Here is an 18,214-nt window from a genome sequence, read left to right as displayed (position 1 = left end):
GGAACACGGTCGTGTCAGAGAAGCTGAAAGGCCAGTGGCAGTCATGGGATTTAGATTATGGTGAGGTGACTTCTCTCTGGTCAGGTGAAAGACCACAAGAAGCCTAACGGGTTGGCTTCCCAGCATGAAGGGCAGTTTATGAGATGGTTGAGTAGCAGAAAAAAAGCAAGAAAGAGGAAAAAAAGTCACAAAGTGACTTGGAAGATGGAGACTGGATACCAGGAGGAAGAAATGTCACTGGAAGGGCAGTGCTGTGGTGCAAGAGGTGACCCAGAGGGAGCTGGATCAGCCCATGGTTTGTGTGCCAAAGAGCAGCCAGTGAGGGTGCAGACACAGCAGTGAAGGTGCAGAAATGCTGGCTGAGAGCAGGTGGGGAAGCGAGATGGGTGTCTGCAGCCTGCAGGGAAAGAGGGGCAGGGGTAGCACTGTGTAGAACAGCCTGTGGTGGAGATGGCAAAGGGCGCTGTAAGGCTGGAAGGGACCCACAGAACCCAGGTCTGTGTCCCCTTGGCCATGGCAGTTGTCTCTGCCACTGAGGCCCAGGAGAAGACATGTTGTCCTCATGGCACTGGGGCCTCGGTGCCTCCTTGCAGCCCCATGGGGAAGCTGGAGGTTGTTGTCCCAGTGTTGTCCTTCCCTGGGCCTTGCACACCCACATCCCACGGTCCCAGGAAGAGCCCTGAGCCGTGTGTGAGGAACAGGATCCCCCTTCCCATTGCCTGGAGGTCATGGCTCCTCCTTTCTGCTTCAGAAAGCAAACCAAGGGGTTTCTGAGCATCAGAGCTGAAGAAAAGACTCAAAGGAGACCTCATGGTGGCTACAGCTTCCTCACAAGGGGAGAAGGAGTGGAAGGTACTGATCTGTTCTCTGTGGTGATCGATGACAGAACCCAAGGGAGTGGAAGAAGCATGTGCCAGGGGAGGTTCAGGTTGGACATGAGGAAAAGGTTCTTCACCCAGAGGTGCTGGACACTGAACAGGCTCCCCAGGGAGGTGTCACGGCCCCAACCTGACAGTGTTCAAGAAGAGACTGGACAACGTCCTCAGACACACGGGGTGACTTGTGGCGTGTCCTGTGCAGGGATAGGAGCTGGACTCCATGATCCTTGTGGGTCCTTCCAACTCAGGACATTCTATGATTCTATGAAATACTAGGCCAAAAGTCCATGTTTTCATTGCGCAGATGAGTTGCAAACATACAAATCATGTGCATGTCCACTGTGTGCATGTGGTGAGATGAACCCAAGGGAGCACAAATGCCATCAGCTGTTCCTTGGGGTGCCATAAAGGTCAGTGGGACAGAGACGGTGTTCGGGGGTCTCTTCCATCCTGTGTCATTGTAGGATTCCAGGAATCTTTTCCTTGGAGAGCTCTTTCACGTCAGAATAGACAGAGGAAGAAGAACAAAAGCAGAGGCAGAAGCAGAGATATAAAATGCCCCAGAGTAAATACAGCAGCTCCTCTGAGGAACGTTTCTCCACTCAAACCCTTGATAGGAAATCTATCAGATGTATTTGATGAAAGCAGCTTAGTTTGATCTGCTCACACACTGGACCACAAGGAGGGTGATGGTGGGTACGATGCCGTGTGGTCACTTGTGTCTCAGGAACTCATAGTCCAGTAGGAAGCCAATGGCTGTGGAGGGGATTGTGAGGTCACTTCTGCCTCTGCAGGGGATTGGCCAACAGCAGGAACATGGCTGGGAAAGGACTGTGAGGTCACACATACGAGACGAGCAATCGAGCCCAATTAGCATGGCTTGATGAAAGGCAGGTCCTGCTTGACCACCCTGATCTTCTTATGTGACAAAGTGACCGGCTGAGCAGATGAGGGAAAGTCTGTCGTGGGGAGTGAATCCACCACACGGGCTGTGGGTGTTGTGTCATTAGACTGCAGTAAAGCCTTTGACACCGTGTCCCACAGCATCTCCTGGAGAAGCTGCAGCTCATGGCCTGGATCGTGTATCTGTGATGGGTAAAGAACTGGCTGGAGGGACAGGCCCAAAGAGCTGTGGAGAACGGAGCCAAATCCAGTTGGTGGCCGGTCATGAGTGGTGTCCCCAGGGCTCAGTATTGGGGCCAGTTCTCTCTCATCTCTTTATCAATGATCTGGATGAGGGGATCAGGCGCACCCTGACTATGTTTTCAAATGACCCCAATTTGGGTGGGAGTGTTGATCTGCTGGAGGGTATGAAAGGCTCTACAGAGGGATCTGGAGCTGCTGCTTTATTAGGCTGAGGCCATTTGTCTGAAATTTGACAAGGCCAAGTGTCAGGTCCTGCACTTTGGTCATAACAATGCCCTGCAACACTACAGGCTTGGGGAAGAGTAGCTGGAAAGCTGCCTGGTGGAAAAGGACCTGGGGTTGTTGATTGACAGCAGCTGAACATGAGCCAGCATGTGCCCAGGTTGCCAAAAAGGCCAATGGCTTGATGTGCATCAAGAATAGTGTAGTGGGCAGAACCGGAGCAGCGATCATCCCCTTGTACTCGGCACTGGTGAGGCCACAACTCAAACCCTTGGTTCAGTTTTGGGCCCATCAGTGTAGGAAAGACCTTGGGGTGTTGGAGTGAGTGCAGAGGAGGGGGACAAGGCTGTTGAGGGTCTGGAGCACAAGACTGCTGAGGAGCAGTTGGGGGTTCTGAGGCTGTTTATCCTGGAGAAAAGGAGACTGAGAGGAGACCTTTCTGCTCTCTACAACCATCTGAAAAGAAGTTGTAGCATGGAGGGTGTTGGTCTTCTCCTGAGTAGCAAGTGAGAGGATGAGAGGAAATGGACTCAGCTTGTACCAGAGAAAGTTCAGAATTGATATTAGGAAACATTTCGTCATGGAAAGGGTTGTGAAGCAGTGGAACAGGCTGCCCAGGGAAGTGGTTGAGTCACCATTCTCTGTTCCTTAGCACAGCTTCTAGGAGGATCTGTTCCATCATCTTCCCAGGCACAGGTAAGAGGCTGACAGGTCAGTAGTTTTCAGGGTCCTTCTTTCTACAGCAGAGAAACACTGCCACACATCGCAGGTTAAAACGTGGAGACTGGACATGAGGAGGAAGAAATGTCACTCGAAGGGCAGTGCTGTGGTACGAGAAATCATCCAGAAGGAGCAGGAGATCAGTCCATGTACTTATGTTTCCAGGAACAGAGCATGAGAGTGGAGACACCTCAGCCAATGTATGGAAATACCAGGGTGAGAGCAAGGGGAGGAAGCGAGATGGGTGTCTACAGCCTGCAGGGAAACAGAAGCAGCTGAGGGACAGTGTAGGACAACCTGTGGTGGAGATGGCAAAGGGCACTGGCAAGGCTGGATGTCACCAAGAGAACCCAAGTCTTTGTTCCCTTGGCTATGGCAATGGCCTCTGCCACCAAGGCCTGTGAGCAGACATGTTGTCCTCATGCAAAGGGGCACCTCATGGCCTCCTTGCACACGCCAGTAAGGCTGGGAACGGCCACACCATTGTCCTTCACTCAGCACCACACAGCCCACATCCCCTGCCCCAGGAAGAGCCCTGAGCAACGTGTGAGGGACAGGATCTGCCTTCCCAGGGGCTGGGGGTCAGGCCTTGGCCTCTCTGCTTCATCCCACTAAACCAGGGTTTTCTCAGCACCTCAGCTGCCTGCACGTTTCCCTTTGTTTATCTGCCATCATGGCCTCCAATTCTCTACTCTAACGAGTCCCTGGGGAGGCTTTGCTGGTACTTGCCCTCAGTGGAACTCATTAATACTTCAAGGAACTTAGTGCTTTTTTCTTCTGGCTTTGACTTCTGGAAAGGTTTGTGCAGTCTCCTCTCAGCACCTGAGTAATGTTCAAGGACTCAGCACCCAATGCACCATGGGGCTCATTACACTCAAGAAAGCTCTAACAAACCATGTCTCTTCTTGTAATTTCCTTCCAATCTTGTATAGTTAATTAGAGAGTTTTCTTTGTGTAATTATGGAGAAAGATTTCAAAAAGCTTCTGATAAAAAAGTCTTTCTATTGTAAAGGGTGTATTTTAATCCTTTTCAGTTTGGAGAGGATGCGATTGCAGCATTGTCTGATGTTGATCCAGGGTCTCTCCTAAGGAGGTCTGGACTGGCTGGAGAAGCTGTCCCTTGAGGTCTCACACCGTGTGGACAACCTTGCTCCTCACCTCCCCAACCCCATCGTTTCTCTCATTGGCCCCTGGGCCTTGCATCCCTTTTTCTCACACCAGACTTCACTGCAGTCTGCAGCTGGATGTGCCAGCTCCTTTGCACCAGCTCCCACCTGCTCTCCTTGCAGACCCAAGTGCACACAGGAAACAGGGACTTTGCTTTACCCTTGAACAAACAAAACACAACTGATGAGAGTCATGATTAAAAGAAAACACACTCCTCAGCTGTACACAAAGGACAAGCTGCCACCACTGAGGTTCACCTTCTCCAAGGCAGAACCATGCAAGAAATGTTTTAGACAGAAAGGAAATTATAAAATAAACACAATAAAAGAGTTGGCTAAAGACAGAATAGACAGACTACTGAAAGGCAAGGAAGCTTTTAACTCCTTGAAGCTGAAAGCAGCAACTGGATTGTTGACAAGTGTGTGAGTGATCAAAGAGTAAGAGGAAGGGAAACCCAGAGAGCAATCGCGAGTGCTTATGTGCAGATCGGCTGCTGGAAATGGGACTTCAGACACGGTCAGTTTAGTCAGGGCAGGAGGAAATACCTGGAGGATGAGGGAGATGAGATGCACAGATAACACAGAGAGTGCTGAGAAGGGAAATCTAGTGCAGGATCAGTAGTTCTCCTCTTGCTCTTGATGCACATCCCGAAAAGTCTCATTTTGATCTCATGGGAAAACACTGGTGTTTAAAGTATTCAAAACATAAAAAGGAGAATTAAAACACCAACAACGTTTGATGCTTACAGTTGCAATAAGACATTTACTTCATTCTACATCATTCTTTTGGTTTCTTTTTTCCCTCATTTTTAAAAGTGTTCTCTAGATTTCTCTCCTACCAAAGCTTACAGTAGTAAAAAAGATAATCCTTGTGTCTCGCACAGAGTCGAAGGCACCAAACAATCCACTGCCAAGGCCTGTCAGTGCCACTCTCTACTCTTGGCACAGAGTGAGTCATGCTGGAAGCTGTTGGCCGCTCTTGCCTGATGGAGGGAAGAAGGATAAAAAGGTTAATTGAACTGTTCTCTTTTTAGATGGCCATGTTAACAGTGATCTCAACAGACCTGTGTTATCTGTCTTTGTACGTGATCATAAGGAAAAAAAATATATTTATCTTTGGTAAATATATAGTAAAATATATGATTGTGTCCAGTTACTCGCAAAATACGTTTTCTACCAGCACTCTGAATGGAAGAATCTTTCTTCTGAGAAATTGCTGTTTCCAAATTCTCTGTGACTAAAGGCAGGAATCTGGAGAACAACCAGCAGTGGATGTGGATCAAGTCAGGGGTCACTGGAACTATCACAATCCTCTCCAGTCTATGGGACAGGAGGGGCAGACCCAGGAGCTGAGACAGCAGGACGGTGTCACAGTGAGGCCACTCTCCACCACTGATGGTCTGTTACCTGAAAGTTATCAAGACATTCAGTGTCACCCTCTAATATTCTTGTGTCCAATGTGGGATATTATGGTCTGTGTCCGTGTGCAAGTAGAAGGTTGGGCTTGGAAAGGTGCTACAGAAAGGGAGAAACTTCCCAGTCATGAGGACAGTCCAGCACTGGAAGCTGTTTCCCAGGAGTGCGCACCCACGCTGTCCCATAAAGTGACCAAGATGTGTTTGGATAAAGTCCTGAGCATTCTGGTCTGACCCTGCTGTGAGGTTGGTTAAGACACCACCCGAGGTCCCTTTGAGCCTGAATGACGCTGTCCTTTCATCCTGTCATGTTTTCAATTTAGAGAAAGCTCTCAGGTTCTCTCTGAGCACAGGAATAATTAGCATGAGGTGCAGGGCTGCTTTACAAGTACCTCTAAACAGCTATAACAGCAACTTTGGCATCCCTTTTGTTTTGCCCCAACCCAGGGTCTTCTTTTTTGGTATGCTAATACCCTTCCAGAAAGAACTGCTCATCTTGTTAACCCTTTCAGAGCAAGTTGTTCAACAAGTGTGAGTATCCGTGTACAGAGTCTGCACATCAGTCAGGCATGAAAGCCACCATTACAGAAATGGAGACGAGGCTCTTGAACAGCTCTGTGAAGCCAGGAATCAGCGTGACATGTCTGCTGAGATGCTATTGAACACCTAAACTTGAAGAGCAGAGCATGTGAGTCCTCATTGGGTATCCTGGCTTGTCTCCTGACCCATGTGGTGCTTCAGGCTGTGAAGAGAATCAAAACCAACCATTTGACTGGGGTAGTTCCATTTTACACGTGTCACACAGGGCAGATGAAGGGAGCTCAGAACTCCAGACTCTGCTGCACAGTTGGGTCTTCAGACATTGGAAATGCAGTTAACAGTGTGTGTCAGTGCACTCCACACAAAGATTCCAGCTTCCTTTGTGCCTTTGCACTGATCTGGGATCTGTTCCTTGGCCTTCTTTGTCTCAAAAGGAAACTGTTCTCCTGTGCCAACAACACCTCACAACAGGAAAAAATAAAAAAAAAAAAAAAAGGAGAAAAGTTCTTTCAGAAGGATGATCTTGGGGTAATTCTGTCCAGTAGGTGTACTCTTGAAATGATTAAAAAAAAAAAAAAAAATGGGGGGTAAAAAGCATTGTTCTAAGAACTTATTTCAGGACACAGGTACTGAGCTGTAGTAGGTGTTTTGAAACACAAGAATGACTGTTAGGAATGAAATTAAAGAGCTTTAGTTCGTTACCATCATCAGTAAGAATAAAGAGTTCCATGTTACTGTTATTAGTGACAGCACCACTGTTCACAAACATCTTCAGAGCATCTCCATTGTTCCTGGGCTCCAAAGCTCATCCTGCTCAGAGTTTGACAGGATTGCGGCAAACCCCTCTACAACTGTCTCTGCTCAACAGCCTCTTACCCCAGGAAACGGAAAACTGCCAATGCAGACACCAACCCAGTGCCCAACCTGCCTGGAGAGCCAGGACGGTTGTGCCACACAACAGCAGCCACTGAGGGAACCTGGAGGTGATGGAACTGAAATGGTTTCCACAGAATCAGAGAATTTAGGCTGGAAAAGACCCTTAAGAACATGGGGTCCAACCGTAAATCAAACACTTCCCAGTCCACCACTAAACCATATCCCAAAGCGCCACAACTCCACATCTTTTAAACACCTCCAGCAATGGAAGCTCCAATCCTGAGCTGGCAGGATATCATTGGCTGCAGTTGGACATAAGATACTGGTCATGGCTGTGAGTTCAGCCCTCGCTGGCAGAATGTCTCACACCCTCACTGAGGAGGGCAGGGGGCTGGGAGATGGGAGCACGTTTCAGTTTCCAGATCCCAGCACAGAGCCCAAACCATCCTGCCCTTGAACTCTGGCATCCCATTTCCTGAGATGTAAACCTGGTGGGGCTTCTGAGGATAATCATGTTAAAGGCATCAATAATCCTTCAGGTGTTTGTGTAATATGTCTAGGAATGTCAGTCGCATATGCTTATATTTACATATTTGTAAAATAGTACACTGCATCTGTGGTCGCCCCTCTGGCAATGACAATTGAATAGGTATTTGCACTATAAGGCTACATACCCCATCCACAAGCACACATCTAAGTGGTTCAGATGAAGGGTGTCTGGCAAACGTCACCCTTTGTGTCCCCAGGTGATGGACACTGCTCATGTGCCTCTGCAGAGAGTGGCAGGAGCTGGATCCCCTTCTCGGGACAGACTCCTTCCAGAAGAGACACAGACACAGGGGGAACTCATCAGGGCTTTACGGCATTTCACTCGGCATCAGTTTTGACATATTGGGTGCTGTCCTGTGACTGCCCTTTCTGCACAAATGATCATACAAACACAACCATTTAGTAAGACATGGTCATAAAGGGCTGTTATGGACAAGGAAGCTCATCATGAAATCTGGAGAGAGAGAGGAAGTTTATAATAAGCACCAGGAAGAACCAAGAAGCTCAAGGTCCCTTCTAAAGAGCGGGAGGCCTGAGCAGCCGTGATTGGCCATTGTAGGTGTGGGAGAGGGTCAGGGCATGTCAGGGAGAAGCAATGAGATGGCTGATGGCTTCAGTGAACCCTTCCAGCCGTGTCTGAGCCCAGAAATGGAAAGCAGTTGATGTCTGCAGGTGGAGGAGGAACAGGAGGAAGATTTTCCTGGGAATACAGAAGGAAAAAAGGCCTCTCTTGGGCTAATCATGTATGGCAGTGCCATTTGCATCCTGTGGGCATGGCTGTGCCTGGGAGATGGGGAACGGCTGCTGCTGGGGTGGCTGTGCTCAGTCATGGCCCATGAGCTGACCCTGCTCTGCTCCTCTCTTACACTGCCCACACTTGGATGGACCTCAGGAATCATCCATGAGCCTGGTGGATCCATGAACCTCCTGAAGTGATGGGTATGGATCCAAACAGAGGATTCAAGCAAGTGTGGGATTGTGACATTGAGGTGACTGGTGACCATTGCCAGGTGTATGAAAGAAGCTGCATGAGTTGTGAGGAGCTCACAGGCATTTCCAGCTCCACAGAAAACCAGAGCCTTGCAGTTAAAGCAACAGCACTTGATATAAAACCCACCCCAAAACATGAAACACTCACACTGACCACAGGAAAAGCCTTGAATAACATTGGGGAAAAATCTACCAGGTTCCAGGGGTCAGTGCTCAGCCATTCTGGTGATGAACAAGCATCAAGGGCTGACATGGCATCAGAGCCACCTCCACATGGCCCTCACCACCTGGAACCAGTGTCTCCAAGTCTTTCCTTCAGCAGCCTCCAGGGACAGGGACCTGCACTGGTTGTTTCCTTCACAGCTGTGTCAGTGATGGCACTTCATGGGGTCCAAACACCCTTAGAAACTTGGGGTTTGCTTCTGCCTTTCACTTCATTGGAGGTTTGTTCATTGTTCCAGTAGCTGCAGTTCTGGATTATGGCACCAGAGGGCTCATTAACATCATTACAAGCCAAGGCTCTGTGCATGATTTTTCTAAAGGCTTCCAGTCTGGTGTGGATGATTAGAGAGATTCCAGGAATAGCCAAACAGAGAGAGTTTCCATAATAAATAGCAATAAAGCCAAATTTCTTCTATTTCCTTCCCTGCTCGCCCTTCCCTCCCTTTCCAGAACAGGTGGTATCAGCAGCCTCCAGTTCATATTGATGTGTTGCATCTGCTGATAAAGACTGAATATGTCACAAAATGGGTTGCCTAAAACACCATGTGCAGGAGGAGATAATCCAGGACACCTCAAGAGGAATCACACTCCTCTGGACCAAGAGGTGGGTGTTCCTGGCAATCTCAGGTGCCACAGCACAGCGATACTTGTGTTCAGGAGCTGGTCAAGAGACCCATCTCCTGTTCTGTAATGGTGTCTGAGTTTGCTCAGGTCACCCCTGACTTGAGCCCCATCCACTGCTGGGTGTTCTCCAGACTCCTGCCTTCAGGAACAAAGTCCCAGGAGTCCTTGCTGGTGAAGATGGAGGCAAAGAAGCCATGAAGAACCTCAGTCCCGTCTGATTCTACTCTACGAAGTTCAGCACCAGGCCCACGTTCACCCTGTCTATTCTCTTACCGCAAGTTAAGCTCAGCTTATCTTGCTGCCCTTCTCGTGCAGGTATCAAGTCCAGGGCAGCTTTGGCATCATTCTCACATCCATGGACAAGGTTTCTAAATTCCTCCTTTGCAGCTTCCCCTGCTTCCACCTCCTGTGTGCGGCCTTTGTGCCCTGGAGCTCCATCATGTCAGACAAGCAGCCTCATGAGATAAATGCTTCTGTTCTTGGGCACATGGAAAGAACATTCTTGTGCTTGGAGCAGGATGTCCTGTAAGGCTGATCAGATTTCCTGAGCTCCTTCACCCTTCAGATCTACTTCCATGTCACCACTTTGCCCACCAACCCCCAGTATGTCAAAGTCTCCTCTGGAGCCCACCAGCCTGTGCTCTGCTGCTGGCCTTCCTCCCTCCCCTCTGGTGCCTGGGACCCCACTGTGTCCTGGTCACAACAGCCAAGGTGGACACTGATGTTCACATCCCTCACCAGCGTTTCCTTATTTTCCAGTTCCATATCCAGATGAGCATCACCCTTGTTGGCCCACCAGGCAGACATGTTAAGCAGTTGCCCCAAGATCCTCTGGAGTGTTGGCACCTGCCACTTTGAATGGGCAATGAATGCCAGGGCAATTACAGTTCCCCATAGTAAACTACTCATTGACTGGTGACTTCCTTCAGTTGCCCACAGAAGATCTTTTCCATTTCTTCTCCATGATCAAGTAGTTTGCAAGAAATAACACATTGTCACCCTGTACTGGGCTTACATGGCAAAGTCTTGGAACTGGGGGTGAGTGAGGGTGTGCTACAGTTGTCACCGCTCTGAGAAGACAACAGGAGTTTGACCAATGCCAGACAGAGCCGATTTCAGCTGCTCTAGGGTGGACCCACTCCTTGCCAAATCTGAGCCACTCAGTGATGCTGGCAGCACCTCTGGGATATTGTATTTGAGAAAGGGTAAAAAACACTGCACAACAGCAGGTGGGAGAGCGGAGGGAGGAAATGGGAGAGAAAAGGACTGCAGACACCAAGGTCATATCCCATAGGACCCAAGCAGGTCCCTCAGCAGGCCAAAGCTTGCTCTCCTGAAATCCTGCTCTTGGCCTTGTTCTCATCTCCCAGGAGCCTCAGCTCCACTTTCCATCCCTGACTGTTCCATCCTGACCAACTCTTTCTGGTTTGTAAGTGTGAAGTCCCCCAGGGCACCTCACCCCACTGACTCCTCAGTCACCCGTGTCAGGAAATGTTGTCAATGAGCTCCAAACCCTCCTTGTCCCCAGTCAGGAACCTGGGAGGTATGGGACCATAGTCCTGCCCTTGGCCTTGCACAGCCCCACATCACACTGTCCCAGGAAGGGCCCTGGGCAACATGGGAGGGACAGGATCTGTCTCCCCAGGGTTGGGGGTCAGGGCTTAGTCCTTTGGTTAATGAAACACATCCAGGGTTACGCAGCATCAGAGAGAACTTTGCTTTTCTTGACCTGTCATCACTGCCTCCGGTTTTCTGCTCTAACCAAATTCTGGGGTCAGTTCTTCATTTGTGTCCCTCAGTGGGACGCATTAATATTACAGGAAACTTTGGAGTTTGCATCTGACTTCGACTTCCTGAGAAATTTCTTCAGCTTCCCCTCAGGGTCCGAGGTCCACGGACTCAGCACCAAACCCACCAGAGGGGTCATTGAAGCGCCTTGGGCTGCTCCTGTGCTGCTGAGCTGGGCTGGGCTCCTGGGACACAGGGAGCTCATGGCAGCGGCAGCGCTGCAGAGAGACAGCTCTGCCCAGGAGCAGCTCCTCTGCACACGCAGCAGGGCTGAGGGCTCTGCCTGGGGATCTCAGGAGACGAGCAAGGCAGAGAGAGATTAAAGGTGGTCAGGACTGGGAGGATGACTGAGAGCTCACTGGAGGAGAAACCTTTGCAGTCCCTGACACAGTAAGTCTCTGGGTGCAGGGCAGTGCAGCTGTAGCTCCTGGAGGCATCTCCTAAAACTAGCACAGGCACAGCTTGCGGGGTCTGTAAGGACGGGGCTCTTGTCAGGCCATGTTGAACAGCTGTGAAGCCGGGTGAGCACCCAGGGGTGCCCAGGGCTGTCCTGCAGAGCAGGGTCCCTGCACCCCAGGGCTGTGCCGGGCAGGGACTCTGCCGCCTGCCAGGGTCAGCGCTCAGCCTGCCCGGGAGATCCCATGGCAGCAGCTGTGGGTGGAAGGAGCGACCCCCGGCAGGGGAGGCAGGGAGCTTGTGGGGTTGAATGGGGCTGTGTGGGTCAGGGCTGCTCAGAGCTCCAGATCCCCCCACGGACATGGCAGAGGGTCCTTCTGATCAATGACATCAACACAGGAACAGCTGCCAGGGAAGGAGTCTGTGCTTTCAGTTTTCCACTCTTGCTCGTCTGGGTGTGCAGTGGGAGATGGGGATTTACTTCTATCTTTGGAGAAGACACTGAGACCCCAGTTCTCGATAGGACTGGTCTGAGCTGCTCCTGAGCCCCTGCACACACAGAGCTGCCCCTGGTCAGTGCCAGGAGGTGTGAGCAGCACAGAGCTGAGCACACAGCGGGTGGGACGGGGTCTGTGACACTGACAGGGAGCAGACCAGGGACAGACACACAGCTGAAGGCAGCACAGACATGGACAGGGAGTGGGAGCTACAACCTGAAATGCTTGAGATGGGATTCAGGCCCCCCTGCCATCCTCTGCAGTGCAGACACATTTCCCAGTGCAACCCCTGGTCTCCTCTCCTCCCCAGCAGACCCTCTGCCCCAAAGCCATGGGGTCCAGGTCACAAGTCTCCACCTCAGCAGCTGGACCTCCAGGGGAAGGGTTCCTGGAACGTGGTACACAAATAAGGTGCTAAAAGTACTTGCTCTACAGTGTGATAATGTGAGTGGCAGCAGCACAGCCGGGTCAGGAGAGTGTTACACAGCATGCCCGTCTGCCTTTCTGTCCTTGCTTTATTTTCTGGTAGCACTGCAGTGTTCTTCCCTGTTTCTCCACCTGTCCCTGCTGCTCTTGCTCTCTGGGGTTGGGGTGGGAGTGTGGGCCAGTTTTTGTTCTGACACCAACTCAGGGGGTTTTGCCCCAGAGCTGTGTTCATGGAAACCAGATGCCCAAGCTGCATTTTAAACTGTGATGAACTGTTTTTTCTCAGCTGGTAGAAAGAGAGAATGAGCGGAAACATCCCTCCATCAGGGAGGGCGTTTTCCATCAGAAACAGCATGTTTAATTTCCTCAGAGAAGTCTCCCCTAACCTGTCACTGCCTTTTCCTCCTCGCACAGGTCCTCATGCCCACAGGCAGCCAATGTCCAACAGCAGCTCCATCAGCCAGTTCCTCCTCCTGCCGTTCACAGACACACGGGAGCTGCAGCTCTTGCACTTCTGGCTCTTCCTGGGCATCTACTTGGCTGCCCTCCTGGGCAACGGCCTCATCATCACCACCATAGCCTGGGACCAGCACCTCCACACCCCCATGTACTTCTTCCTGCTCAACCTCGCCCTCCTCGACCTGGGCTCCATCTCCATCACTGTCCCCAAGTCCATGGCCAACTCTGTGTGGGATTCCAGGGACATTTCCTATGCAGGATGTGCTGCCCAGGTCTTCTTTATATTTTTCTTGCTTGGTGCAGAGTGTTTCCTTCTCACCATCATGTCGTACGACCGCTACGTTGCCATCTGCAAACCCCTGCACTACGGGACCCTCCTGGGCAGCAGAGCTTGTGTCCACATGGCAGCAGCTGCCTGGGCCACTGGGTTTCTCAATGCTCTGCTGCACACGGCCAATACATTTTCACTGCCCCTGTGCAAGGGCAATGCCCTGGGCCAGTTCTTCTGTGAAATCCCCCAGATCCTCAAGCTCTCCTGCTCACACTCCTACCTCAGGGAACTTGGGCTTATCGTGTTTAGTCTGTTAATCAGTTTTGGCTGTTTTGTATTCATTGTGGTGTCATATGTGCAGATCTTGAGGGCCGTGCTGAGGATGCCCTCTGAGCAGGGACGGCACAAAGCCTTTTCCACCTGCCTCCCTCACCTGGCCGTGGTCTCCCTGTTTGTCAGCACTGGTTCATTTGCCTACCTGAAGCCCCCCTCCATCTCCTCCCCAAGCCTGGACCTGGTGGTGTCTGTTCTGTACTCGGTGGTGCCTCCAGCAGTGAACCCCCTCATCTACAGCATGAGGAACAGGGAGCTCAAGGAGTCCATTAGGAAAAGGATTTCATGGACGTTTGTTGATGCTGATAAAATTTCAGTGACTCTACACAAATGACTTCTATTGTATCCCAACGCAGACCTGTACTCTATTTATTGTTTTATCCTCTTTATTTCCTTTCATTGCCTCTCTGTAATAAAATGATCTCTCTCCCTTGCATTTCCTCTAGATTTGGCTGTTGTTTTAAAGCTGATATCAACAACAAGCCCAGGAGTTTCACCTCAAAAACAGCCAGAGAAAAATCCTCTTTGTCACACTAAACCAGGTATCTTCAGGGAAACAAAGATGGACACAGACAATCTGACACAGACCATCTCCAACAGGCAACAGCACCTTCAGGGCCACCACACCAACAGCAGCACTTACACAACCACGAGCAACAGTACTGACCGTGTCCAGTTCTCCCTGGTCTGGTGTGAAGGTTGCACGAGTGGTCTTTACATCCCACGTAGAACTTACCCACAGTCTCACACACGCTCCTGTGGTCCCTCCAGTGTGGACCTGGGGTTTGGGTCAGCCCAGACTCAGAGATATTACCCATTTAGCCGTCCTAACCCTGGGTTTCTCCAGATCCTGGGGCCTTCCTCCTTGCTAGCCTCTTAGAATTGACCAAGAAGATGGGTGCATACCATCACCCCCAAACACACACACTCTAGTGAGCCCACTCACATAGCAAAGAGCCAGGAGCAGTTTAATTAGTTCTGTAGTTTAACGCTGACAGGCAGCTCAGCACCACACAGTCTGTCACTTACTGCCCCACAGCAGGATGGTGCAGAGGATGGGAAACACAAAAGAAAACTCATGGGTTGAGACAAAGACAGTTTAATAGGTAAAGCAAAATCTATGCATGTAGTCAGCGAAAACTAAGGAATTCATTCACTGCATCATTGCCAGGAGGGTGTTCAACTGTCTTCAGAAAAGACGGGCTCCATCATACGTGACTGTTACTTGGGAAGACAAATGCCATCTCTCTGAATGTCCTCCCCTCCCTTCCTCTCCCAGATTTTATTGTTGACTATGGTATCACATGTTGTGAAACATTCCTTTGGTCAGTTTGGTTCAGCTGTTCCAGCCATGTCCCCTCCCGATTTCTTGTGCATCCCCGGCCCCCATGGTGGTGGGTTTGGTGTGAGAAGCAGAAAAACCCTTGATACTGTGCAAGCACTGCTCAGCAATGACTGAAACATGGGGTGGGATCAACACTGTTTCCATCACAAATGTAAAATGGACTCATACAAGTTGCTGTGAAGATAAGTAACTCTATCCCAGCTGAAACCAGTCTAGTAAGCAGTACAGACCATGGTGATCAGGCAGGGGGCTCGGCCAGAGCAGTGCTGAGCAGCCACCTCCCCATGGGCAGCTGGTCCCTTGAATCCTTCTCCCCCTTCCACAGGCTGCTTCTTCCACGATCCAGCTTTCTCTGCCCCAGTCTCCTCCCCAGTTCATAACCATCATCAGTTAGTTTTTCCCCAGTGGGCCCAGGTTATTTCCACCTCTACTCAAATTTGATAGTTTGGATGCCATTGCCTTGTTCCTCTGGGACTTCAGCGGCATCACTGGTGGCTCCTCCAAGCACTGATGGCCTGGCAAGACTTGACTGCCCAGACTGTGGGAAGTGCTCCCGTCTGTGCCGTTTGGCCAATCTGGTCACATCCACAGCCACCTGTGAGGCCCAGCTGGGACACACAGAGCTGCCCACACTGCTGGTCCCTTCTCACATCCCTCAGCTTCTCACGCAGGTCCCACAGTTTCCCATGGCATGTACAGGTGGTTTGACCCAGGGCAGGGCCTCACCAGGGGCACGGTCATTTGTCTGCAGACTTCCCATCTGGTGTCCTTGATGACCTCATCATACCTGCCTAACTCTGGCCAATCACATTGCTGTCATGAGGTAACCTCACAAGTGATAATCCGGCCATGTTGGCTTTGCCTACATGTACCCCCAGGTAACTGCAATAGAAGTGGCATCACAACCCACCTCCAGCCGTGTCATCTTCCCCTTCTGCTGCATCTCCCGTCTCCCAGGCTCTCAGCACTGCTGGGTGTGTTTTCCAGCATCCAGGTGACATCACTAGGCCAGACTCACCACGTGCCCAGTTGAATTGTTTCCAAAGATGTGACTTCAAAATCTACCTCCCTCCCATGACACCTCACCTTGCATCATCCTCTTCTGGCACCAGGGGTCACCTCACAGCCAACCTCCAGACACTTCCCCTGCACCTGCCTCTCCTTTTTCCCACCCAGCACTGTCGTTTCTGCTGGGCAGGCAGCACCGTGCTCCCCATGGGGACTGCAGAGCCCTGGTGGGACAGCTCAGTGGTGGGAGGGCAGCCAGGGGTGGTCAGGGCTCCTTGGGAAGGCAGGCGGGTGGATGAGGAGCTGGAGATGAGCTCTGTGCAGAGGGGAGCCTGGTGTGCACAGAGCCTTGCCTTGGAGGAAGCTTCATGCTCACAGGTCCTCGAGTACATGGCAATTTGGACCATGGCTAGGTCTGCTGGGAGGGCAGCAGCACTGGGCACAAGCAACCCAGGAGGCTCCTGCAGGTGTGGAATTTTTGAGACAAACATGGACGAGCTGACTAGGGCTGGTCTCCTACCAACAGACAAGGTGGATCAGGCCGGAGATCTGAAGGATGAGAGCAGCCATGGCTGCAGTGACCATGAGATGGTGGAGAAGCAGGACAACTGCAGAACAAGAGTGAAGTCCTGCAGGAGAGCTGATTTCATTACTGGAAGATCTGCTTTGGCTGTCCTGGAGAACAAACAGGCTGTGAGTCCTTGTTCAGGGGCAGTGTCCTCAGAGCCCAGGAAGAAACCAACCTGATGGCCAGGGAGTCCAGCAGGGCCTGGCAAGAGGTCAGCATGGATGAACAGGGACCCCCTGACTTAGGAGATCAAACAGCAGAAGGACGTGCAGGGAGGCTGGAGGGGAACAGGCTGCCCAGGAGACAGACAGACAGACAGACACCTGGCCTGGGGGTGCAGGGATGGAGCCGGCAAAGCCAACACTGAGCAGTGGCTGAAATGGCCGTGCAAGGGGAGGGCACCCAGGAGGGCTTCTCCAAAGATATTGTCAGCACAAGGAAGGCGGCTGAGGGCACCCTGGTCCCAGTGGCCAGTGGGGCAGGGGACAGGTGACAAAGACAGTATCAAACCAGCGATTTCTCTGAAGAAAGTTTGTTCCTTGGAGAGTGCTGGTAGGAAATGTAACTGGACACACTTATACATTTTACTATGTATTTACCAACACATAAATATAACTTTTTCCTTATGATCACATAGAAAGACAGACAACACAGGTCTGTTGAGATCACTGTCAACATGGCCATCTAAAAAGAGAACAGCTCAATTAACCTTTTTATCCCTCTTTCCTCCATCAGTCAAGAGTGGCCAACAGCTTCCAGCATGACTCTCTGTGTGCCAAGGGTAAAAAGTGGCACTGACAGCCCACAGCTGTGCATACTTTGGTGCCTTCGACTCTGTACAAGACACAAGGATTATCTTTCTTAATGCTGGAGGCTTTGGTAGGAGAGAAATCTAGAGAACCTTTTTTAAAAATGGAGGGAAAAAGAAACCAATTGAAAGATGTAGAGTGAAGGAAATGTGTTCTTGCAACTTTAAACATCAAACACTGTTGGTGTTGTAACTCCCCTTTCTTTGTTTTGAATATTTTAAATATCAGTGTTTTCCCATTAGATCAAAATGAGACTTTTCAGGATGTGCATTAAGAGCAAGAGGAGAACTTCTGATCCTCCACTACATTTGCCTTCTCAGCACTCTCTCTGTTACCTGTGCATCTCATCTCCCTCATCCTCCAGGTATTTCCTCCTGCCCTGACTAAACTGACCGTGTCTGAAGTCCCATTTCCAGCAGCCGATCTGCACATAAGCACTCGCGATTGCTCTCTGGGTTTCCCTTCCTCTTACTCTTTGATCACTCACACACTTGTCAACAACCCGGTTGCTGCTTTCAGCTTCAAGGAGTTAAAAGCTTCCATGTCTTTCAGTAGTCTGTCTAATTCTGTCTTTAGCCAACTCTTTTATTGTGTTTATTTTATAATTTCCTTTCTGTCTAAAACATTTCTTGCATGGTTCTGCCTTGGAGAAGGTGAACCTCAGTGGTGGCAGCTTGTCCTTGGTGTACAGCTGAGGAGTGTGTTTTCTTTTAATCATGACTCTCATCAGTTGTGTTTTGTTTGTTCAAGGGTAAAGCAAAGTCCCTGTTTCCTGTGTGCACTTGGGTCTGCAAGGAGAGCAGGTGGGAGCTGGTGCAAAGGAGCTGGCACATCCAGCTGCAGACTGCAGTGAAGTCTGGTGTGAGGAAAAGGGATGCAAGGCCCAGGGGCCAATGAGAGAAACGATGGGGTTGGGGAGGTGAGGAGCAAGGTTGTCCACACGGTGTGAGACCTCAAGGGACATCT

General features: G+C 50.6%; 1 protein-coding gene across 1 annotated transcript; it reads left to right on the top strand.

Moving 5' to 3' along the window:
• The first annotated feature begins 12,779 nt into the window (after window positions 1–12,779).
• LOC135577971 (olfactory receptor 14J1-like) lies at window positions 12,780–13,852 on the top strand. Its single transcript, XM_065048125.1, has one exon. The coding sequence runs from the start codon at window positions 12,809–12,811 to the stop codon at window positions 13,850–13,852; it is 1,044 nt and encodes a 347-aa protein (XP_064904197.1). The 5' UTR covers window positions 12,780–12,808.
• The last annotated feature ends 4,362 nt before the right edge of the window (window positions 13,853–18,214 follow it).

This window comes from Columba livia, unplaced genomic scaffold, assembly GCF_036013475.1.
Source record: "Columba livia isolate bColLiv1 breed racing homer unplaced genomic scaffold, bColLiv1.pat.W.v2 Scaffold_203, whole genome shotgun sequence".
Classification (NCBI taxonomy): Eukaryota; Metazoa; Chordata; class Aves; order Columbiformes; family Columbidae; genus Columba; species Columba livia.
This window is presented reverse-complemented; position numbering and strand designations above follow the sequence as displayed.